Source organism: Alligator mississippiensis, chromosome 1 (genome assembly GCF_030867095.1).
Source record: "Alligator mississippiensis isolate rAllMis1 chromosome 1, rAllMis1, whole genome shotgun sequence".
Taxonomy (NCBI): domain Eukaryota; kingdom Metazoa; phylum Chordata; order Crocodylia; family Alligatoridae; genus Alligator; species Alligator mississippiensis.
This window is the reverse complement of record NC_081824.1, coordinates 15,796,518-15,820,758: the sequence shown is the minus strand read 5'-3', so window position 1 is coordinate 15,820,758 and position 24,241 is coordinate 15,796,518. Positions and strand designations below refer to the sequence as shown.

At 45.4% G+C, this 24,241-nt stretch overlaps 1 protein-coding gene across 2 annotated transcripts in view; it reads left to right on the top strand.

The window, feature by feature from the left end:
- Positions 1-23,539, top strand: part of FKBP1B (FKBP prolyl isomerase 1B) — a 137,598-nt gene extending 114,059 nt beyond the window's left edge. For both annotated transcript variants that reach the window (XM_059729200.1, XM_006269664.4), the window contains 2 exons: positions 18,863-18,975; positions 22,836-23,539. In XM_059729200.1, coding sequence (XP_059585183.1) covers positions 18,865-18,975; positions 22,836-22,964 — 240 coding nt within the window. In that variant the 5' untranslated portion in view covers positions 18,863-18,864 and the 3' untranslated portion in view covers positions 22,965-23,539. The remainder of the gene's footprint in view (positions 1-18,862; positions 18,976-22,835) is intronic.
- Positions 23,540-24,241: the final 702 nt, after the last annotated feature.

Below are 24,241 nucleotides of genomic sequence, written 5' to 3'. Positions count from 1 at the left end.
TGGTATCACATGGTGCATGGGTCAGCCTTATGTGCACTGCTTCCCTTTTAATTCACTTCTACATATATTGGATCACTTGTTTCTATTTTTTAACTCAGTTACCTAATCAAGATCATTTCTGTGTTTGTCTCTGTTTTTTGCGTCTCCTAACTGATGACTGCTTCTTTCTGAAGTGGCTACACTGAATTTCTTTGAGATACCTTTTGCCTGTCAGTGCTATGAGTCGCAGTACTTGCTTTTGCCCTTAAAGAGGTTGCAGATTATGCACTTGCTATTCCCATTGAGGTTAAATGGGAGCTTTGTCTTTGTTCCCAGGCTGTTTATGCATTTACATTAGAGAGTCATGCATTAAACTCAGGAATAATTTGGAGAGTTTGGATCCCAGAGCTACCCCTTCCCGGGGGAGTGCCCCCCTCAGACTACAAAGTCAGCTCCATCTTGCCTGCTCTCCTTCTGGCCCCATGACTCCTGCATTCTTTTCTGTCCACTGGAAATAGAAGGGATGGAAGATGCCCTCAATTCTGCTTAGTTCATAGTTGGGTGGTCATGGCACTTTCTTGGGAAATAAACAAGGGTAATCAAGGTGCTTCCTTCCTTCTTACAACAGTACATGCTTTAAATGGACATTGATGCAATCAAAAAGCAGTATTAAAATAAACTGTCCTCATGCGAGCATTTCTCTCTTCTCCTCATAGTCAATAACATATTTCATAATGATCTTGTGGACATGTGCAGTTGTGTTTGCACAGTTGTTTCATGCACTGTTTTTAAACACTATGATGTGTGGACGCAAATGTTACGGTGCGTGTCCAACTGGAAGGCAAGCTTCCTGACTGTGAGATGTAGAGAGATGAAGAAAAGTCCCCCGAAAAGTGATGGAACCAGTTCCTCGCAATCTTTGTGACTCTTAGACCACTTAAGATGATGTACTGCTGGATACAGTCTTGTGTTGCCAGGGACCAGATGATTCAACGAGTCCTTTTCCATTTGTAACTTCTTTTAAACTATTTAACAGTTCTCCACTAAAATGTTTGCTTTATTTTTCATTTGCTTTACTTCTTCTCTTTGCAAGTCCAGAAGAATCTGAGTGGCTGGTTAAAGGGATGAAAATAGAAAGAGGCACTTGGAAATTCCTATTGTTCTCCAGAGAGACTGCAGCCTAACGTCCAGTAGAGCTGCGCCTGAGTTGCATCTGTCAAGATAACAGCTGCTACATTTTCCATATTTAGTTTGTTAGAGCACAGAATCAAAAATTAGAGATGGAAAAGGCTTATTTATAATCACAATTTATGCTGCTGCAGCACCTTCAGCAGAGGATCTGAAGATCCTTTCAAAGCGTTGCTGAATTAAGCTCCCAATGACTCCTGATATGTTTATTAATAATAATATTCCTGGTTGTGCCAGTGACTCGCTCTTTACCTTGGTCATGTTGGTAACCTGCATTTCCTTACGGGTAAACTGAGGTTAAGTAACTTGGTGCAGCCCACCTGGTGGGCGGCTGGCTCCATTCATTCACATGTCCAGCCTCCTGGCTTGACCATGAGCTGATACAATTTGCCTGTCTTTTTTCAGGCTTGCTTTCAACTAGTTTCTAGTGCTTTGATCTTTTTACTTTTGAATGGCTTTGGCCAGATCCTCAGCTTGTACTGATTCTCATAGCTTCAGTGAGACCAGCTAAAGAGCTGGCCCTTCACACAAAACATCAGAATTAATTAAACCTGAAAACAAGCATGGCATCAGAAGAGTTTCCTAGTTGACATTAAGTCAGATATACATCGAGAGTTTACTGGCAAAGGGATATTTATAACTGCTAGGGACTGCATCAAAACGTATAAAGTGCCGTTTGCATTGAAAACAATATTGGAAAACACTAGTCTCTGTGGAAGCAGACCTCTTCCCAACAGTTGGGAAGAATAAGCTCTGCACATTTTAGCAGTTTTAATGGGGGTATATCAGGATGTGTCTTTTTGTTTGGGTAAATTGTATATATTTAATAAAATAATCTGGAAAATGTGAATAAGACATTCTTTACTCAGAGTGTTTAAGCAGAAGATAGAGACTAATACAGTTAGTCTCCATTTTTTATTTGTCTTTCTCTTTCTAAACAGTTCCTGTCTGCGGCTGCCTGGTATTTAAGAGCTCAGCAGCATCAGAGTCCCTTGCTAAGTACTAGATGATTTCTGTATTTGTTAGGGACAAGCCTTCAGGAAGACGATTGCCCATGTACAAACCAATAGACATCTTGTACCTAATGGAAGCTGAACATGATAAAGCACTTGTCAGCAAGCAGGGGAGAAGGTGTTACTAAGGCATTCAGATGGACTGGGGGAGGTTTTGTTTTGCTATAACAAATGCCCTGAGGACCAAAATACCATGTGAACATGTTGGTGCTAAGTGGTAACACATTAAACCATATTACTTTTCCTGCCCAGTTTTATTGTCTCTATACAAATAGCCTCTAAATCCAATACCTTTCTATACATGAACTTATTTTAAGCTTGTCACTTGTGTTGGCCAGGGGACCATGTGACACTGATGTGTGAAACTTTCAGCAGAGCCTTTTAGTTTATTCCAAAGGGAAGAGAAACAATATGAGAAGAAGATTTGATGAATCAAAATGTTGCCAAACCTTCCCAGCACAGTAAGGTCATCACAGAGCGCATGACATTCTGGCATAATATTGCTGTCATTTCCACCTGATGGGTTGGCCAGAGTTTGGGTCCCAAGGGCTGTTTCCAGGAGAAAGTGATGATGCCTTTGTTGCAATCCTTAGTTACAAAGACTGTTCAACTTCCTAGTTCCCTGGATGGGAGAGTTTCTTTGGTTCCAGGTCCAGCCCTCTTTCAGTCATAATTTGGCCCAAGCCTTCTCAGTCTCCACTTTGTTCAGGGCCATGCTTGTTGCTTGTTCAGGTCATATCTGGAGCACCCTAGCTGTCTTTCTGCCTGTTTTTCCTTGCTTCCCCCCCCAGCATATCCCTGTGCTCTGTGAAGCCCCCACCCACACACTCCTAATTCTAAGCATATTCCATTCATATGTATCTTTCTTTTAGGCAATGGTGCATGCCTGGTTTGGTTTGGGGCCCCTATTGTTTCTTTTTTCCTGAACAATGTGTGGGTATTACACACACACCAATAACAATGTGGTTTTTCACCCAACCTGCCTTCTTCAGGAATCCCTGGCAGTCATGGATGATTGTCTTCCATGAATGTCTTATCTGTGGGTCCAAAGATGGCTGATGAGGCCAATCTGGGATTAACAGACTGTTGCAGCTTGGGCATCTGTATCCATGCAGGGTGGGTGGCTGGCTCTGGATTCTTGATTTGGCCCACAACAAACTGCTTCTCCTGTTCCCGATTTTCCATCTCCCTTTGTTGTCATAAGGTTTCAAAGTACTGAGATCCTTGCAGCAGACTCTTCCTCCATTTGGGGCAGTTCTGGGTGATAGTTTCCCTGAGCTGACCTTGATGTTGCATTTTTTCAAGTTGGCCTTGAAGATGTCCTTGAAGTGCTTTCTCTGCCTCCTCTTGTGCACATGCCTTGGCTGAGCTGGAAGAATAGAATTCGCTCCAGAAATCCAGAGTCAAACATCTGGATGACATGGCCAGCCCAACGAAGTTGACGTTGGATGATCGTTGTCTCGATGCTTGTAGTGTTTGCTTGCAAGAGGACACTACTGTTGGTGCATCTATCTTCCCACTGGATTTGAAGGATCTTCTTCAGGTAATGTTGATGTTGCTTTTCTAACAACTTGAAGTGTCTCCTGTACTTTGTCCATGTCTTGGCTCTGTACAGTAAGGTGGAGATCATGACTGCCTGATAAAACATGAGCTTGATTTCAGATCTGATGTGAACTTTGAAAACCCATTTCCTCAGGCATCTGAAGGCTACACTTGCACATTTGAGGCGATGTTGGATTTCTTCACTGATATCAGCCTTCTGTGAGAGATCGCTTCTGAGCTACAGGAAATACCCAACATTCTTCAGAGTCCCACCATGAATCTGAATTACTAGATTGCGGGGAGGATTGCTCATTAAAAGCTTGTTGTTGGAGGACTTTAGTCTTCTGCATGTTAAGTGTCAGTCCCATTTTCTTGTATGTCTCAGTAAAGAAGTTGACGATTGCCTGAAGGTCTGCTTCTGAGAGAGCACAGACTACAGCATCATCAGCATACTGGAGATTGATGACTGAGGTTGGGGTGGTCTTGGTTTTCACTCAGAGTCTGTTGAGATGAAGCAGTTTACCATTTGGTAGTTTAGCCCTACTCCAACTGGAAGCTTATTGGTGGTCAGCTGTAGCATCGCAGTAAGGAATATTGAGAAGAGTGTTGGAGCGATGATGCAGCCTTGCTTAATGCCCATCTTAACCTCAAAGGTATCTTTGCTAGATCCATTACTGAGAACCACTAGTTGCATATTTTCATGGAGCAGGCAAAGAATGGTGATGAATTTTGGTGGGCATCTGTACTTCAGAAGGATCCTTCAAAGTTCTTCTCAATTGACAGAGGCAAAGACTTTCATGAGGTCAAAGAAGGCCAGGTAGAGAGCTTTGTTATTCCTAGTTTTTTTCCTGCAACTTATGAGCAATGAAGATCATGTCAGTTGTGCCTCTTGATGCCCTAAACCCACACTGAGATTCTGAGAGTAGCTGTTCAGCAAGTGGAAGGAAATGGTTTAGGAGGTTTCTTGCAATGATCTTTCGTGTGGTGGACACCAAGGTGATCCCTCTGTAGTTTTCACAGTCAGACTTGTCTTATTTCTTGGAGATTGTCACAATTATGGCATCCCTGAGGTCATCTGATATTACCTTATCATCCCAAATCCTTAAAATGAGGCCATGAAGCTGTGATGTGAGTTCCTCTCCCCCCTGCTTGAAGATTTTGGTGGGAATTAAATCACCTCCAGATGCCTTGTCATTCTTCATCTGCTTCATGGCTTTCCTCACTTTGTCTAGGGTTGGAAGGATTCCATGATAGTCTCTGACTAGATGTTGCTGGATGGAGTTGAAAACACTCTCATCAACAACAAAGTCTCAACTGAGAAGGTCCTCAAAATGCTCCTTCCAGTGGGCATTGATGGCTCCCCTTTCCTTGATCAGGTCTCTTCCATCCTTAGGTCTCAAGGAGATTGGTCCCTGAGTGCTCAGACCATAAATGGCTTTGGTGACATTGAAAAAACCCTGCGTATTGTGGATGTCAGCAAGATGTTGAATCTCCTTCATCTTGTCTTCCCGCCATCTGTTCTTCATATTGCGGGTCCTTCTTTGGACCTCTGCCTTGGCTTGGTGATGATTCAATTTCTTTTTCTTGGAGTTGATGTAATTCTGCCAAGCATGAAAGGCCTTGCACTTGCAGTCGATAGTCATTGTCATCAACCCAGCTTTGATGTTTCCTGGTAGAGAATCCAAGTGTCTCTTCACAGGCATTGATGACAGTGGAGTTGAAAGCAGCACCCCCAGTGGCTGATTGGATTCACCAGATTTTTGTTGAGACACTGGTGGAAGAGGTCTTGCTTGATTGGGTCCCTGAGTCCTTCTACTTTGATCTGTCAGCATTGCTTCTGCTGCAGCTGTAGTTTGGGAGCCAGTTTGATTGATATAACCAAGTGGATGAATCAGTGATCAGTACAGCAAACATCAGCTCCTAGCATAGCTTGGATGATGTGGACCTCTTTGCGACTCCAGGCATGAACAATGATGTAAATCAGGTGTCAGTGCTTAGATTGCGGGTGTTGCCAGGATGTCTTACATCTGTGTTTCTGGCGCAACAGGATGTTGGTAATGGTGAGCCCATGTTCTGCATGTTTGGTCAAGAGGAGTTGACCTTTCCTACCGCTTCCTTGCTGACGGTTCCATTCCTGAGGTTTGAGTCCCTTGTGACTCTGGCACTGAGAAAAATAGCTCTGTCTCCCTCCAGAATGTTAGAAAAGACTTGGTCAAGATTGATGTAAAATTCCTCCTTGGTTTCATCGGCAGCATCAAGAGTCAGGGCATACATGTGGATGACAGTGGCATATTGGGCATATTGGCTCTCTGCCAGTTTAAGATGGAGAGTCATGAGGTGTTCATTAATTGTGATAGGGAACTCAATGAGTCGGTTTATATGTTCATTCTTGATGGCAAAACCAACTTTGTGAAGTTGATGTTCTCCTTTCAGTTAACCCTTCCATAGCTGTCTCCATATTCTTTGAGCTTCCCATCTCCTACTCACCGAGTCTCACTTAGTACAGCAGAGGTGGGTAATTATTTGGGCCTCATGGCCACATAGGGAGTTTTGTTGAACTGTCATGAGCTGGGTCAGCATCTCCCTTTCCCCTCCCCCCCTCAACAAAACTACTCACCAAAACTCCCAGTGGGGCTGTGGGCAGGCAGGGAGCAGGACAGGCAGGTGAGGCTGAGATCATGGGGGATGGGGAAGCTTCAGCCAGGAGGCTCCTGCTCCGGTGCATGAGTCTCTGGCTCTAGCTCCTGGCCGCCTTCCACCCACTCCACCCACCCAGCATAATGAGTAGCCATCTGTGGGTGGGTGGAGTGGGAAAAAGGAGGCTGGGAGCTGGAACTAGACCTGGAGCTGGAGCCCTGTGTGCTGAAGCTTCCCCCTGACCTACCCGGAGCAGCACAGCAGGAGCAGGAGGAAGACCCACACCTGGAGGTGAAGGGAGCACAGCAGCTCCCAGCCAGCTGCAGCCGCACCAGGAACAGCCCCACCAGAAGCTGCTTGTGCAGGCCAGGACCGGGCCAGCAGGCACAGGTAGGAGCACGGAGCAGGCTGCCTCAGCGGGAACTGGCGGGGCCTGACCCCATGCAGACAGAGCACCGTGGAGGCAGCCGTGGACCTGATCCAATCAGTTGGCAGACCAGATCCAGCACGCAGGCTGCATTTTTACCACCCCTGTTGTAAATCAACAGCTCTGTAGGTCTACTGGCTCTAGGAATCCAGAGGTTCACAGGCCCTCTTCATCAACCCTATGCACACAATGGGATGGCAGCGGGGAACGGGATGTCACTGCCTTTGCTGTATGGTGTGCAGAGTGTGGACAGCCTTCTTGTGAGAAAGCGACAGAGGATTTATAAGGCCCTCAAGCAGCTGCAGCTAAGCCTTACGTCTTATTTGAAAGATGGTACTTTCAATATAAAATCCCTTAATGTCGTACTGGCATTGGTTCAGTACTGACTCAGAAAGCTGAGCGCCAATATTGAATTGCTTACACCATTTCCTGCAGCACTGGGGTTTTCCTTGGAGGACTCCCATCCAGTTGCTAACCAGTGCCAAAGCTGTTCATTTTTATGAGTTCACAGGCCATGGCTTTCCTGGGAGCTGTTCTAGGTAAATAACCATCATACAGAGCCAACCTGATTGAGCTCATAAGATAATATGCCTAAGGAACATTGTATAGTTTGTGTAACACACTTAAAAAGTGAGTTGCATATTCACTATGTGCATAGGCAGTAGGGCGAGAACAGCCTGCTACTGCTGACAACTCATGGAGTTACTTATTTAGCTGAAGTACCTGTCTGTGCTTCAGTGGGGTCATTACCATTTACTGTACTATGCAGGGAGGAGACAACAGAAGAGATGGTCAGAGAGCTTTTGTTGGATTTGAATGAATTCAAGTCAGCAGGGCCAGGTGAACTTTATCCCAGGGTCCTGAAGAAACTGGCAGAGGAGACCTTGGAGCCTTTGGAAATGATCTTCATGAAGTCATGGGAGATGGGCCAGGTACCAGAGGACTGGAAGAGGCCCAATGTAGTGCAAAGAAGAGGCAAAGAGGAAGACCCAGGGAACTAGAGTCACCTCAATACCTGGGAAATTACTGGAGCATATCCTAAGGAAGGCCATTTGCAAGCATCTAGTGGAGGAAAGGCTGATCACAAGCAGCAAGCATGGACTGATGAAAAATAAATCCTGTCAAACAAACCTGATCTCCTTCTCTGACAAAGGAACTATTTGGGTAGATGAGGGAATGCTGTGGCTATCATGTATCTGGATTTCAGCAAGGCTTTTGACATGGTCCTACACAACTCTCTCATAAACAAATTGGAGTAATGTGGGCTAGATAAAACTACTAAAAGGTAGATAGATTATTAGCTCAATAGCCACAAGCAACGGGTAATTATTAATGGATCCATGTCAGAATGGCACGAGGTTTCAAGTGGAGCTCAACAGGGGTCTGACCAAGGCCAAGTGCTGTTCCATGTGTTTATTAATAATTTGGATGCTAGCATAGAAAGTTTTGTGAGCAAGTTTGCGGATGACAAGAAACTGGGAAGGACTGCAAACACATTGGAAGATGTGAACGCAATTCAGAAGGATCTCGAGAGTTTGGAAGTTGGGCTAGAACTAACAGAATGAAATTCAGTGGTGGCAAATGCAAGGTGCTGCGCCTTGGGAGGAATAATGGAAAACACAAACATAAAATGGGTGACACTTGGCTAAATGGCAGCACTATGGAAATGTATTTGGGAGTCTTGGTAGATTACAGATTCAATATAACTTTGCAGTGTGATGCAGCCACACAAAAGGTGAACGTGGTTTTGGGATGCATCAATAGAAGCATTAAGTGCAAGACGTGGGAGAAGATAGTCCAGCAATGTTGATGCTGTGTCGCCTGAGTTCTTGAACCACAATTTCAGTTCAGTGCTTTGGGCATTCACTATTAGGATTGTCCATGAGGGTCCTGATGTTCCAGGTCCTGAAATTGATTGTGTGTCTAAATTGATTTTGGCTGCAGTAAAGGTGACCCATTGGATGCAGTTATTCAGTCAGGAAGAAGGTAGACAGGCTGTGTTTAGGACACCATTTCAACCCCCTCCCATGTGGGGTGAGCAGAGAAGATCCTTAAAAGGGCTGCTCAGTCACAGTTACAGTGGCTAAATGGCACTCCTGCCTCATCCAAGTGCTAGATGACCTTCTCGTAACTGCCACCTTCATTTGCAGTTCATGACTAGGAGCTTCCAGACCTTACAGTCCTACTCCTGTCATCACTAGCTGGTCACCAAAGGGCTTGAAAAATGTAATGGAAAAGCTTTTTTCATGGAAGACACCTGGGCATGCTTTCTTTTATTGTGGAGAAACTGTTGGTGCACATCAGTTTCTACATGGTTCTTGACAGAATGGGACGTTAATCCAATGGCAAGGATTGGACAATTGGAGATCTTGTTCCACTGCAGACTTTGCCCGTCTTTGCTGCAGTTGAGATTCTGACATCTTGTACCTGCTCTGCCGTTGAGGACTTGCAGACCCACAGCTAGGGTCTGGGCATGCTTATTATAGTGGCAGCCTGTACTCGCCATGTCACAGCACCATCAAAGGATACATATGTTTTTTCAGGAGGGAAAGCATCACCATCTGCTGTCCCCACCACATCCTGGTGAGGCTGCCACCGCTTGGTCTGCCACTGCTTATTTGTCAGAGTTACCCCTGCTTATTACACAGCCAACCTTCCCTGAAGGTCATTCCTCTATCCACCACCCATGCACGTGCTGGGTAACAGTACAGCTCTGCCTCCAGACTCAACCTGGAACAGCATTAAAAATAGAAGATGCAATAGAACTACCGTCAGCTTTCTACCAGGAAATAAATCCACCAACATGGCCTCAGAAGACCATCGCTGCGCTCACTCAGGCACTAGAGCAGCAGTTCCCAACCTTGGGGTCACAACCCCATTTGGGGTCACAGTGATAAAAAATGGGGTCACAAAGATTCAGTAGTGTTGACCGGGTTTTCCATTTGCTGTGGAAAAACATAGATTTTCTCCTTTGAAGGAGAAAAAAGTGGGAAACAGGGGGCTCCCCTTGAAGGCTGGCAGAGTTCCAGTTGCTCGGAAGAGTGGGAAGAGGGCAATCAGGCAGGGCGCACCACGTGCATGCGCATGCGCACGCACACACATGCATGTGGCAGCCAGGCAGCATGGAGAGCAGCTCCCTCCAGGTAAGTGTATGGGGGGGAGGGCAGATTGAGACCCACACAGTGAGGGAGAGAGGGAGTGGAGCAGGACTGGGGCTGGGGCCAGTGTATGGGGCCTAGGGCCAGGGCTGGGGCATGAGTCCCACCTGTGGCAATGCAGCTGGTGTGGGGCTCCCAGCAGTGGCACTGAGCCCTGCATCCTCCCACACTGGGTCCCACCTGCTGGGCTGCAGAGGCCCCCCAGGGGAGGGGGGCGGGGAGACCCAAACCCACAGGAGGCACCCCGCATCTGCCCCCGCCCTGCACACAAATCGGGGGGTGGGGGGAGCAGGGAGGGAGCCGGGGTCTGCACTCTGCTCTGGCTGCAGCAGCTGCTGCCTCCTGTGGGCACCAGCCAGGGCTCAGGTGCTGCTGGGAGGTGTGTGTGTGTGGCGGGGGGGGGATGCAGGGTCTGTGGGCCCTGGGGCACCGGCAGGGCCATGTGGCTGCAGGATGGGAGTGAGGGGCACTGGCAGGGCCAGAGGGCTGTGGGTGGGAAGTGAGGGACATCTGGGGGGTGGAACTGCAGGTTGGGAGTTAGGGGCCATGCTGAGGAAATGGGGTCATGAATAGGGTCATGCTGAGGACAAGGTTGGGAAGCACTGCACTAGAACCACAGTGATGAACTCAGGATGCAAAGTTGAGTGTCCTGACAGCATAGCTTAGTCTTATGGCTGTACATCTAGGGGCAGGACAACGATCAGAGGATGACAGCACAGCCTCATACACAAACCCTATTTATATCAAACCCCTCCTTTTAACAATCCCAGCAGCAGAAACCAATGTTTTCATTATTATGAGACCACAAATTGACGAACCCTGTTATAGTGGATACCTCCATTAATCAGCTTTCTCCCAGTCCTGTTGGGTTTGGTTTATTGTACTTGCTTGCATGGTGGCATGGCAGGAAGGAGACCAAGATAGGTTTGCAAAGTGAGGGAGCAAGATTACTTAGTTTACCAGATGCTAGCAAAGTTCCTTCTCTTTGTAATAAATTCTACTGACTTTCATGCTACAGTGCCTCATCCCTTTACTAACCCCAAATTTGCATCCTTGCCACATGCTTGAGTTGTGCTTTGTGCTCCTTGGCTGTAGCTGAGGCTCTGGGATAGAGTCCCCCCTGACGGTATCAGTGCTTATTGCTGTGTTATCTGCAAAGCTTGTGTCTGCTGTAGTTTTATGTCATTATTGAAGTAGATGGAGATCCTTTCCATGATGGTGTGTGTCTGTAAAATATCTATTCCAAAATGTTCCTTACACACATGCAGGTGTGGCCTGATTCTGCCACCCTTACACCTCAGATCATTCCATTGGTTGCAGTGGGAGCACTCAGGGAGTAATTAATGGGAGTAATAGCAAAGCCGGCCCTACAGTAATATGCCTTGATTTAAGCCAAAGAGACTTTCGGTGTCCTAACAGGTGATCTAGAAATCCTATTGAAACTCATTTCTACCTTGAAGTAAAGCTATTCTGTCTTTTTCCCTTAAAAATACGCAAATATATAAAGCAGTTAAGACAGGATAATGCCTTTTTATGGAATGAACTAGATTATTGCCTGTTATTTTCTTGGCTGTGAAGCCAGGCAAAGAGCAAGGCTCACACATTTTGTCTTGTGATTATACACAACACTGATATATGGTGCACTGTAATGCATTATTGAATAGTTGTCTATTGTGTCTTTATTGTCTGGTGTCAGCTGCATATTAAATAATTGATTGTGTTGCTCTTTTTCTACATTAAATATAAATGTATATATAATATATAAAGGGAAATGAAGCAGCTAGGCCGCCTGTATTTTAAAGATCAACCCTGAATGAAGTGCATAGGAGCAGCAGGACTTCAAGGGTAGTCTACAGTCTTTGCCTGTCCTGTAATTTCAACCAGTGGCTGTTTGCCATGGGGACAGAGGCAAACATTATAGGTAGAAGGTGATTTTTAAAGAAAATGTCATTGAAAAGGATGGGTGGAACAGCTTAGGCCACAGCACCTTTCTCTGCCTGTCTCTCTCCAATCATCTCTTCTCTAGCATCAAAGCCCTCTTAGAGAGTATATCTACATGAGATGTTTTACTGCACATTAGACTAATCTAAGGTGCAGTAAAGTGTCAGCATCTAGAGGTGTGCAGCAATTACTGCACATTAAATGATCTAATGTGCTGTTTTCTAGTACCGGTAGATACGGGTACTAGAAAACAGCGCATTAAACTAATGTGCTGAAGCGCATGTGTAGATGCTGACCAGGAGCAAATTGTTTCCAGCCAGCCGAGGCAGCAGGGTGCCACAGGTCAGCCCCAAGCTCTGTGGGATGGGCAAGGAGCTGGGAACTACTCCAGGCAGGCAGGGAGCTGGAAAAAAACTGCCCTTCTTCCACGGCTTGGATCTGCTCTGGGGAGCAGATGGGCTGCTGTCCCCAGCTCTGCTCCACAGCCTAGGCCTGACACCCCCTTCCCTGGTGCCTCCTGCCAGCCCAGGACTGCCCCCAGTGCCCCCTGCCAGTCTGGAGCTGGCACCTGGGAGAGTCTGGAGCTCCCCCTGGTCTCTGCAGGGGAGCAGAGCAGAGCCCTGAACTTAAATGCTCCCACCTAGAAATGCTAATTATTTGTCTCAGTTAACTGTTAACTGGTGCAATGCCTCAGTGAGGAAAAACACAGTCAAAGTCAACAAATCTGTTTTCTCCATGTCTTATCCTAAGAGGGAAAACTTAACGTAAGCAGGAAGGGAAGCATAAAGATTCCCAGGTTGGGGTTCACCCAGAAATAGACTCCAATCCTGCCCAAAGAGCTTACTTCCTTTGGCACCTGCCCTACTTGGCCAGCCCAAAATGAGGCCCTGGGTGCATCTACACGTTCATTAATGCACCATTGTTACTGCTTAAGTTTAGTACTCGGTTAACCAAGTACTAAATCAATGTGCAGTAACTCACACTACTGTGCAGTAGTGCTGGCGCATGGGTTTTTAGTGACACTTACTGCATAGTAGTGTATTAGCACAGGTTTTGCCTGGCACGCTACTGTGCAGTGTTATTAGGCTACTGCACAGTTAACATCTCATGTAGATGCACCTACTGGCTGACAAAATGAGGGGCACAAAATGACCCCAGCAAAAACATGAAATGCCGGAGGGAATCTTCCCATTGAGTCTATTTCTGACACCAGTTTTTTTTCAACAAAATGAAGTGATTCAGATTTGTGCAGAGGTAGGTAATTTGGGGACTGAAATGGTAGTTATCTGCCCAATTTATAGTCTTGTCCCCTCATACCTGTGAAAGCAGAGGAGGAAGCTGAGCTGGGAGTGACCCACTGCTGACCCTATATCCTGTCACGGTGAAAAATTCTGGGCTATCTGATGATGTAAACTATGTATTTGCCATGGTGGTGAAATGGTGAATAAAGTCAGCTATGTAGGGGCAGAGGTTGATTTGTGGAGCCACAGCACATCAGCACTCTGGGTCTTTGGTTGTTTCCCTTGGAACAGGAGTATTAGGTACTCACCCAGGTTGCTAGAAAAAGAAGAGCCAACTGCTTCACTGACTTCCCTTTTAAATGGTGATGCACATGTGAACTGTTTGGTTCTTGATTGAAGAAACTGTGCATAACATGTCAGGTAGTTTATGAGCAAGATTCAGCTACTAGCAAAGGAGCAATTTGGCCTACCTTATATCAGTGCCCCAATACTGAATCCTAGAGAGGACCCACATATTGAATGTGAAATGCAAGTAACTCCAGTGAGGTTGACAGTGTTGTACTGCTGCCTACCGGTGTGAAAGGAGGAATGGGATTTGGGGGCTGGTCACCACACTTATAGATTTATTTCTCCTGTCACTTCTGTGACTCATTCCCACACCTCTATGAATCTATGAACCTCGTGGGAGCTGGTTCTGATTTATGCCAGTAGGAGGGAGAACAAGGTTGAGTCAATAGCTTTAGGTTTTGTTTTTTTTAAGTGGACAGTGGCAGAGAAAATAAAGGTTTTCTACTGAAAAAGATAAATTAGGTCTTGGCTTTGTTGCCATTTTAACAACTTGGGTTTTAACTCAAGTTTGCAGCTTGAGTTAAAACATTGAGGAGCTTAGAGCTGACCTTGAGATGCTAACCCAAGTTAAAGCCAGAGTTGCCTTGTCTTTGCTACTGTAATAAAAGTTAGCTTACCAGGTTTGCCAAACTGGGTGAAGAACACTCAGTCATGTCTTTTAACCAAACCATCCTGCAAGAGCTTCTTCCTCAGCCTAATTCAGCCTGGATGATTTTGGTGTCCATGATCTAGCTCTCCCCTACGTGAACTAGATTCATTCCCTCAGATGTCTGTTTTGAAATTTTTCTGATTTATTAAAACAGTGACTTTGAGAACTTCTGCAGAGGTTCCCATTGCATTCTGTCAATCAGTCTAGTACCTTAAGAAAAGATTGTTGTTTTTCAAAATCAGGTTTAAGGTCACTGTAGCCAATACACATACACACCCAAATCCAGCTCCATCTCCACTTTCAGCTCAGCAGTTAGAACACTTACTTGTGCAATAGGAGACCCAGGTTTTAAGTCCCTTTCATCCAAAAGGGGTTTGAACCTACATTTCTAACTTGCCAGTAAAGCTGCTTAACCATCAAGTCATAGACTAGACATTATCTAGAATACTCTCTAGGCTTCCTCTTGCAGCTGACTCACTGGGCATCCTAAGGAAACCATAAGATCCATAAGCAGATGGAGTCTCCCTGTTAAAAGTAGTAGCATTCTTCAGTAGTTAATATGCAGGACTGGAAGCTGGGATCTCCTAAGAGCTAATTCTGGCTCTGACATTGATTTGACATATGGCCTTTAGCATTATCTCTCTTAACCTGTCTGCGTCCCTGTAAATGGATATAATACTAGGGCATGGCATAAACCCAGATCAGAAAACACCAACACATTGTGGAAATTTGCATGAGTCCAAACTTCCAGAGTCAAGCCATTTTCTGATGATTAATACTGCTTCTCTCCCTTCCTCCGTCTGGCCCCAGACTGCTGTGAGTTATAATTAATGTTTGCATAGTGCTTTGAACATGCAGAGTGCAATGGAACCATGAAGCATTAGTACGAATGGTTAAATATTGGGACCCTGTAATAGTCTCCTTCCACTCTATACATAATATTTTATGATTCAATTAAATAAAATTAACACAAGAAAAGCCCATCATTTAAATTTGATACCCAGTAGTTCAAAGAGGATCATATGGTGTGACTAAGAGTTTCCCCCAACCCTTCCTGCTGTGTTTTGCTAACATATAAGCAAAAGGTTGTTTGTCTGTAATTAGATAGCCTTGCACAGACATCTCTTCCCAGTTGCCAATCTGTCTGGAGGATTTTGGGGTATCACTAGGCAGTTGCATTGCTGGGAGTATTATGTAATGCCAGGAAATGTGCGTCCCATTCATTGTCTGGGATGCAAGAGTAAACATAGTACTGTTTCAGTGAGGAGGGCTTCTGCACCAGACTAGAAGCAGAGAATTAAAAAAATTAGAGATAGAAAACACCTATCATTACCAAGTTATTTTGCTTAGAGAAGACGGGGAGAAACTTCCCAAGGATGCAATGGAAGCTAAGAGAATAAGCAGCATGATGCACAATGAAATAAGGTGTATATGCACTCATCAAAGACATAATCTGTGGAGCTGTGAATAGGATAGAAATTCTGTTTTGTGAAGAATTTGGGGATTTTAAAATCTGGCTTTCACAACAGAGGAAAACATAATGCAAAATAAACACCTGGGGCAATTCTGCTTACCGTTTCTTACAATGTAGGGAAAAGAAGATGTTCAGCGAAATAGATGAGCAGCAAATTTTTAAGTAATAAAACTTAATAGCTGTTTACAAAATCCATAAACAATCTGTGCCCCTTATTGCCCCAAGATAATGAGGCCAAGAACTTAATTGGATTTTCTAAAGGACTAGACAAAAAAGAGGGAGATAGACAAACGAACCGACCTAGACATTTCATATACATGTGTATGCATTAACACATACAGAAAATGATTCGGGCATTATGTAGCTGCTCACTAATGAAGATTACAAAGAACCATATCCTAAGGGTGGTATAATTTACTCTCTAAAGTTTCTTCTACTTTTCTCTGAAACATTTACTATTTAGCCACTGCTTTAAACAGATATTGGACTACACTGACAATAACCCTGATTTAGTATGGCAGTTCTTGTGTTTCTAATTTTGATATCCAACATCTAGACATGTAAGCATTATTGGAATGATCTAATATTGTTATAAAATGTCTGGAGTTTAAAGCTCCATCACTACTAAATTGGTTACTAATGAATTTGGAGACATTTTCATTCTTTTCCTTTCATCCAGGCACTTAGGCATCTCCAAACACACTGACATCTGATTCATCATATTTGTCCTAAAGAAAAAAACTGAATGCTAGTCTGTCATTGGGACAATTATAACCGATGCCTTTATTGGGAGATAAAACTTGATTGTGTAGCTGTGCCCAGTATTCTGACTGCACAATGATATTATGAAATTAGCAGTACATTTTTGACTTGTTGAGTCACAGGGGGCATATCCCTTTGTATAACTTTCAGGGGTTTCAATTTTGGTTGATAGAGTTGTTTTCAGCTAGCAGTTTTCCTCAGTTCCTTCCTAATCCTGGGACAGTGTTTTTGTCCCGTCTTCATAAAGCGCCAGGCACAATGGGGGGCATGACTGCGCACTTTGGTGCTATAATGCTGGAAGTAATAGTTATTAATAATAATAGCAGTAAAAGTAAACAAAACACTTGCAGTGTCAGCATTGTATTGGGATCATTAGTGTGCAATGCTCTGGCATTGTTGAAAGGGCAGTTACAGATTTTTCAAATTTAGGGTTGCTACTGTAAGTATCCCTTATTCAAAACCCTGCGACAATACATGATGGTGTAGTGCTATATAAAAGGCTTTGGACACACTTTCCTTGTAGTATATATTACTAATATTTATGTTGTAAAACAATCATGAGTTTGGGTCAGAGTTAAGATTTTTCAGATGGATGCATAAGGTGGAATTTTGCATACCTGATGTTGCCAAGTGAAAATATAAGTGTACCTTTACATGTGAAGTTACATATGTTGATTTCTATGCTTCTGGAAGCTATGCCTTCTTAATACTTTTTTGTGTAAGGATTAACAATATAAGAGTGAAAGTACATGATGCTGTAAAGTGATATGAAGATTTTACTTGCATTATATGGAATGATCACACTTGTGTACATAACCTTTTAGATTTGCAGTTCTGGGGTGTGGACATGTGATAGGATCACTGTGGAATCATTTACCCTAGCTTTTATTCTGTATAAATTTACTGCACAGTAACAAGTGGACACAGAGCCAAGTTTCCCAAGCTGGCCGGCTGCACTAGGTACTGTTACGGCACCAGGTCATTAGGTGGTGGGGAAGCCAGTTTGCATTGAACAAACAGCTACCTCAACATGAAAATGACTTTGGGAGCAGCGACACAATATGTTCAATATAAGTAACTCTCCCATATAGTAAAGCTGTTGCACATTTTTCAAGGGGTCACTTATGCTGGATTTGAGTGTTTTAGTATGTGGTAGGGCTGTCTGTCACGTGTCTGCTCAACTTACTCCATAGGAAATTTCATGTTCACACATTCATACTAAATCCACAAAGCAATAAAGTGCAGACATGCTCTCAGTTGTGCTGCTGTAAACTTGCTGTAACAAGTGAATTGAGTTCCTCTGTATTTACGCAAATAACTGGCAGCAAAGTTGGCTCAAGGTTCCTGTAGCAGAAAGTATAGGGAGCTATAATATAACTTCAGTTTACTCCAAAGCTGAAAGAAGTCATTGACTTCACTGGGCCCTGGATCAAAACATATAGCTGGATTATCTTGGGTAGACTTAATATAACATCTTAATGAAAGCAGTTTTTCCGTGAGCAGACATCACTGTAATATTGCTCTTTTTTCCTACCTGAACCTTTTTGAGGAGGTGGTGGCTTTGGACTAGAAGAGGAAAGTTTAGGTAGATTTAGTAAATCACTAGTCTGCAGCTGAACATGGTAGTAATCCTGGTGGCGCTTTTACCCAGTTGTTCAATTGGCACTTAATGCAGTTCAATTGCTTCACTTATTTCTGCTTATATTTCAAGGACTGTGTGACTTTTAAATGTTGTAAGTGCCTTGAGTGACATATGTAAGTAGGTGGTTAAATAGAAAGGCATCTTCATCTAGTTGACTGGGCACTGAACTGGGAATCAGGAGATTTGAGTTCCAGTCCTCCATCTGCCACTGACCTGCAGTGTGACCTTGGGCACATCACTTCCCTCTCTCCTTCTGCTTCACCTGCCTTGTCTTTTTAGACTGTGAACTCATCAGGGCAGAGATTGTCCCATAAGGTGTGTGTAGCACGGTAGGGTCCTTAGTTTGTTGCAATAAAAATCACCACCACCATAATGTATTTCCAGACACGTGACAGACAGCCCTACCACATACTAAATCACTCAAATCAAGCATAAGTGACCCCTTGAAAATTGGATTAGCTTTTAAAATAAAATAAAAAAGAAATATGCAGTTGAGCTAAGATTTCTGTGTTCACTCCTGTCCCAGCACTTACCTTCAGGCTTAGCAGGGACTCAGTGCTGTAGCAAGGGAGACAAGTGGGGTGACCGCCCTGGGCACCGAAGCAAAGGGGCTCCAACAGGCGCTGCCCACCCGAGGCGGGGCACAGGACGGAGTCCCGAGCAGCTCATTTGGGGAGATGCGGGGACAGGGGGAGGGCGGCTCCCACCACTGTGCACTCCTGTGCAAGCATAGGGGGAGCGTGTTTCCCCCTGAACTGTGCGCAGGGTGAGGGTGGGCTGCCGCTGTGGGCTTTGCCCCGGGTGCCAAACTTCCTTGTCATGGCACTGCAGGGACTGAAAGAGTTTCTGTTGTTTTGGCAGGGATGTTACAGAATGGAAAGAAGTTTGATTCCTCCAGAGATCGAAACAAACCTTTCCGGTTCAAGATCGGCAGACAAGAAGTCATTAAAGGATTTGAGGAAGGAGTTGCACAGGTAAAGAACGTTGCCTGAATTTCAAACTGCATTTAACTGCATGGCTGGCCCACTTCTGAGTGGCTGGTGGGTGCAAAGTGCCCAGCTGTATGCTGTGCGGTGTGCAGCCCCTTCCCCACCCCCCGGCCCCTGCTGTCTCACAGCCTCCCCCACCGCACAGACTTTGTGGGCTCCTAGGGGCAGGGGCAAGAAGTGGAAGTCAGAGGAGGGAGAGGCAGCCTAGAGACTCCAGCAGCAGCTGCAGGTGTGGTGAGAAGAGCAGCAGCTGATTAGGAGCTCGCAGGCTCTAGTTTGGATGGTCCTGGCTGAAAGAAACAATTGTAACGCGTGAAATCAATGGGAAGAATTACCCAGTGCTGCTCTCACAAATCAGAAAGGCCTCAAGAACATGAGCTCCTTCTCAGACTAATTTTAGGAACGTTTGAGTTCTACTTAAGCATTCAATTGCCTTGCTTTAGTTTTCAAAAAAATATAGTTTGTCTTATGGCAAGGTATAGAGATGAAGTCGGGACCCTAGCGTACAAGGCACTGTATGCATATGGAATCAGTGGCATAACTGGGGGGAGGAAATAGGGACAACTGCCTGGGCACCAGCTTGAGGCGGGTGGTGGGGCACTGAAAAAAGCCACCTCTGCTGGCAGCCACACAACCATATTCACAATTACACCGGCAACTGGAAGCAGCTGCTTCTGCTTTGCCCCAGGCACCAGGCCACGTCCCTATATTGTGCATAGAATAGGAGACAAGTAGCAATCTAAATAGACAAGAATGGACAAGACTGATAATGGTGTGCAAAGTGTTAGCAATGCTGCGGTTTACAAATATCTTGTTACTGTTGTGGGTTTTGACAGTTTTTGGCGCAAGATTTGTATATGTTCAGCACTGGGAACACCAAAATGGAGCCCTACAAGTACTATAAATCTGAAAGTGCATATAAGGTCACAAAGAGGAACAGACTTATCCCAGTGGGAGGTGGACTCAGGTAGTCCTCTAATGCTGAGCTGCGCTAAGTCACTGCAAATCTTCCCAGAACGCCCTGCCTACCACCACACTGCCTTAATTAATATGTAGCCTAAATCCTTTCCCATAATCTACTTTGTGACAAATTACCCTCCAGCTCCTCCTAGTGGACCATTACACTAGAAATGAATAATTAATAAACACTTTGAGAGCTGCTTCCGTTTCTGGATTTCAAGTACTTAAGCAACATGAATGGATTAAAGCTCACGACCCATTTACAAAGGAGGTGACTATCATTATCGTCAGTGTATGGATGGGAAATGGGTACAGGGAGTTAATGGTTTGATTATTAGCATCAGTAACTCTACTGAGTCACTGAGGAGGGGCACAGCTCCTATGTAAGTCAGGTGGTGAAGGCGAGATTTGCAGGGGAAACTTAAACAGCTACTTCCTACTTTAGGTGTCTGAATCCAAAATGTAGAGTCTCAAATGCCTATCCGCTGCCACCTAACCTGGAGAGGACTAAATGCCTGCTTCTGGGCCAGTCCACAATCCTCCCTGTTCTCTCAGTGACAAGTTGCTTGGTGTCTACCTCATGCCAAGGCCCCAGCAGGATTCACCTAATTAAACAGAGGATTAAAATATATATACCTTGTCCAAACCCCCTGCCTGACCACAGAAGCAAAAAGCAAAGGTTCTCAAGATTCTAATGTATTGCCTGTGGGTGGGGTGTCCTCCTCCAGCCTTATCTGCAAGACTGGGTCTGTTGGGTGCATTTTGATACACCTAACCCTGCACAGAACACGGGGACAAGGCACTCCACCTCGCTGCCACATAGCACATTACTCCTTGCAGTTCATATCTGTCCCCTTCCTGATCTGAACCCAGGTTTTGAGTATATTATACCAAGTGGAGCACCTTCAAGAGGAAAGCCTGATAGTCATATCAGAATACCCTGCAGCCAGTGTTTAGGACAGTCTCCTAACTGCTGGTTCAAATTCCTTATCCAAAGCAAGCAGAAGAAGGTGTTTGAACTGGGTCTCCCACAGCCCAGAAGAATGTTTTAACCAGTGCGCTGTAGGGTCCACCTCTCTTAGTGGCCCAATGGGTTGTTAAATACCTCTGGAATAGTTGGAGGCAGAGCAGGAATTAGGATGAAGGCTTCCCAGGTGCCAGGTGAGGTCTCTAACCACCTGAGATATTATGGTGTGGGACAAACTTACCAACCCCCAACAGCAGGCTGTATTCATGCGGTCCTGGAGAATCTTGCTTTGGGGCTTCAGCCTCAGCTGGGGGCTCCAAGCTCAATAGTTGCATCAGCGCTTGTGTGGTTCTTCACATGCTCATCAGAGGCCATTTGGGTGGCTGTGGAGTTAGGCAGCAGCTTAGCACCTAGCCAGTAAAAGATGCAGATAAATTCCTATATATCCTCAGGAAGTGTGGCCTAAGTGCTTTACTGAACTGGGTTCCTTCTCATCCTCCTTGGTCCTATTGCATACTGGGCACATTTACACGTGAAATTAATGCAACGCAATAAACCCTGGTGCATACCACACTGGAGTTTATTACTCCTGGGTGCTGCATTTACACGTGTGTCCAGGCCTGCCGCACGTTGAGCTGGGTCACAATGGCCCCAGCTGGTAAGGGGTCCCAGGAGTCAGCCTGTCAGCCTGGGGCTGCTCCAACCCAGGTCAATGCTGGCTGGGGCATGAGGGTGCTCCAATGCAGGGCTAGCCAGCAAGCAGCCCCTGCAATGAAGCACCCTTGTGCCCCAACCAGCCCCATCATCTATATATGTGTTGCTGCACACTAAAAACACTGCCATAGGCTATTACTTAATCTTGACAAGTACTGACCTACAGTGGAGTTAATTAGTTAATTAGGCAGCTCCTCAGTAAACATCTCACGTAGATGCACCCACCAAGTACCTCCTGTACCTGGCTCCCTTGAAATCAATGGGTGTTGAGAATACCCTGCATCTTATCAGGAGTTAGCACCTTGCAGAAATTATTCCCTAACAAACAGTATGATCCATCAATGTGGGATTAAAAAATTAGCACAAGAGATTGCCAATGAGCATTAAAGGATATGGGAGCTAGGCCAGGGATCAGCAACCCCCAGCACGCGTGCCAGAGCATGGCACTTGAAGCCCTTTTCCTCAGCACGCCACAGCTGACCTGGACTCTGGGCAGCTTCTGCCAGCAGCTACCCAGAGCCCAGGCTGGTTGCAGCTGGGAGGCTGCAAATAGCTGGATGGGGCTCTGCAGCCCTGGCACCAGTTCTGTGGCTGCGGCAGCTGTGTACACCTCAGCGCATGGCTGGGAAGGGGCCTGGCGCAACACTGGCTTTTCCCCTGCCATCCACCTAGAGGTACGTGTGCAGTTGCTGCTGCCATGGAGCCAGTACCAAGGCTGTGGAGCCTGGCACAGCTGTTTGTAACCTCCTGGCTGCCTGCTACCAATGCTCAGAGCCTGGGCTGGTTGTGGCAGGCAGCCGGGAGGCTGCAAACATCTGCACTGGGCTCTGGAGCCCCTCCTCTGCCCTCCACCCGGTGGCATGTGTGCAGCCACTGCCAGCAATGAGGGTCGGGCCCTTTGCAGCTCCCCCATCTCTGGCACTCCAGGTCGAAGCATGGGGGGTGATTTTGGCACTCCGGCCAAAAGCGTTGCTGACCCGAGTTAGGCGATCCAAGGCTAAATTGTCTGGGGCCAGCTTTACACAGGTGCCTGCAGAAGCCTGGTGAGATTTAGGAGGGACTAAAGGACTAAGGGACTTAGGAGGGAGCTAGCTAATTTTGGTGCCTAATTCCCATTGATTTTTCAAATCTGTTTAACAACTTGACACGTATTTTTTTTTCCTAACGCCATCTTTCCCTCCCTCCTTCAACACCTGACCACCAGATGAGCCTGGGACAAAGAGCAAAGCTAACTTGCACACCTGAGATGGCCTATGGAACCACAGGCCATCCTGGAGTTATCCCTCCCAATGCTACCCTCATCTTCGATGTGGAGCTGCTCAGGTTAGAGTGACTCCTTGCAGGAGGAGCTGGCTGAAGACATCTGTTGATAATCATCCATCCTGTTACTTTTCCCAATGGTAGGTGGAGTCTTTGCTGGAGTCTCAGCCTTCCCTGCTCAAGCTACCATGGCAATAGCTCCTGCCCATAGTCTCTTTATCCCTTCATTTCTCTTTGGTTTTTTAATCGCTGTTGTGTCGGTATTTGTCTTTTATTAGAAGCTTCTTTGCTTTGAGAAAATCGTCTACGGTTGTAACATTTTCAGGTTGTACATTTTATTTAATTTGCATGTGATTAAAAATGCACAGTGACAATTGGAAAAATTATATATATATATATATATATATATATATATTCCTTATCAAAAAAACCACTGCCTTACTGTACACTTCAACCAAGAATACAAAAGGTGCTCAAAAAAACCTAATGTACATCTTGTACATGAATGGGCATTAGCCAGACGAGTTACCTGCGCTGCCACTTTTCTCAGCTTGTACGTTCTGCTTGCTGCTGTTTTAAACAAATGTTTCATTTGAGAATATAAAAAACAAACTCTATAAAAATAAAATCTTGATACTTTACAATTCCTGTGCTGTCTCAGAGCCTTCTGTTTTAATGCGGACGGGTGGAGGATTTTTCTTCTAATCTGGAGGTTCTTCAAGCGACCATTTCTCTTGTTGGTAGTTAATCTCTTTTTCTTCTCTTGTATTAAAGATGCTTATTGCATGTTCCTTTCCTGTAAACCTGATATGTGGGAGTAGTGTCATTGCAGGGTTTCCTAGGTCCAAAACGAACAGGACTGGCTCACCCTGACTAGGAGTGCTGCTGAAGACAAGCAAGACCTTCTGTTAACTCCAACTCCCCAGCACCTAGACTTATTAAGTGGGGGCTGTGCAGCTCAGGACCCCTCAGTTCTAGCCTGCATTTGGCCATTAAAGAGACTGGGAATGACAGGTAGGATTTTCAGGAGTATTTAGTGGCCGAATTCTAGTCCTGTCAGTCCAGGGGAGGTTTACCAGACAGCTCAGTGGCAGCTGAGAGACCAGTGCTGAGTTTTCCTTAATCCCCCTCCCTCCTCCTTTTTCCTCTTGGAGTAAGTCTGCAGGATGAAGTGGCTTGACTGTCATAGCCCCAGGACCTCAGAGTTGCTGGTCCTTTACAAGGGCCTTTTTTGGTTCACTGTACTTTACACAAGGTATGTGACTTCCTACAAGAATCACCAAGGGCGCATGAGCCCAGACAAGCATGCACATGCAGTATGCGTTAGTGCAGACCCATTTGTAGCACTGC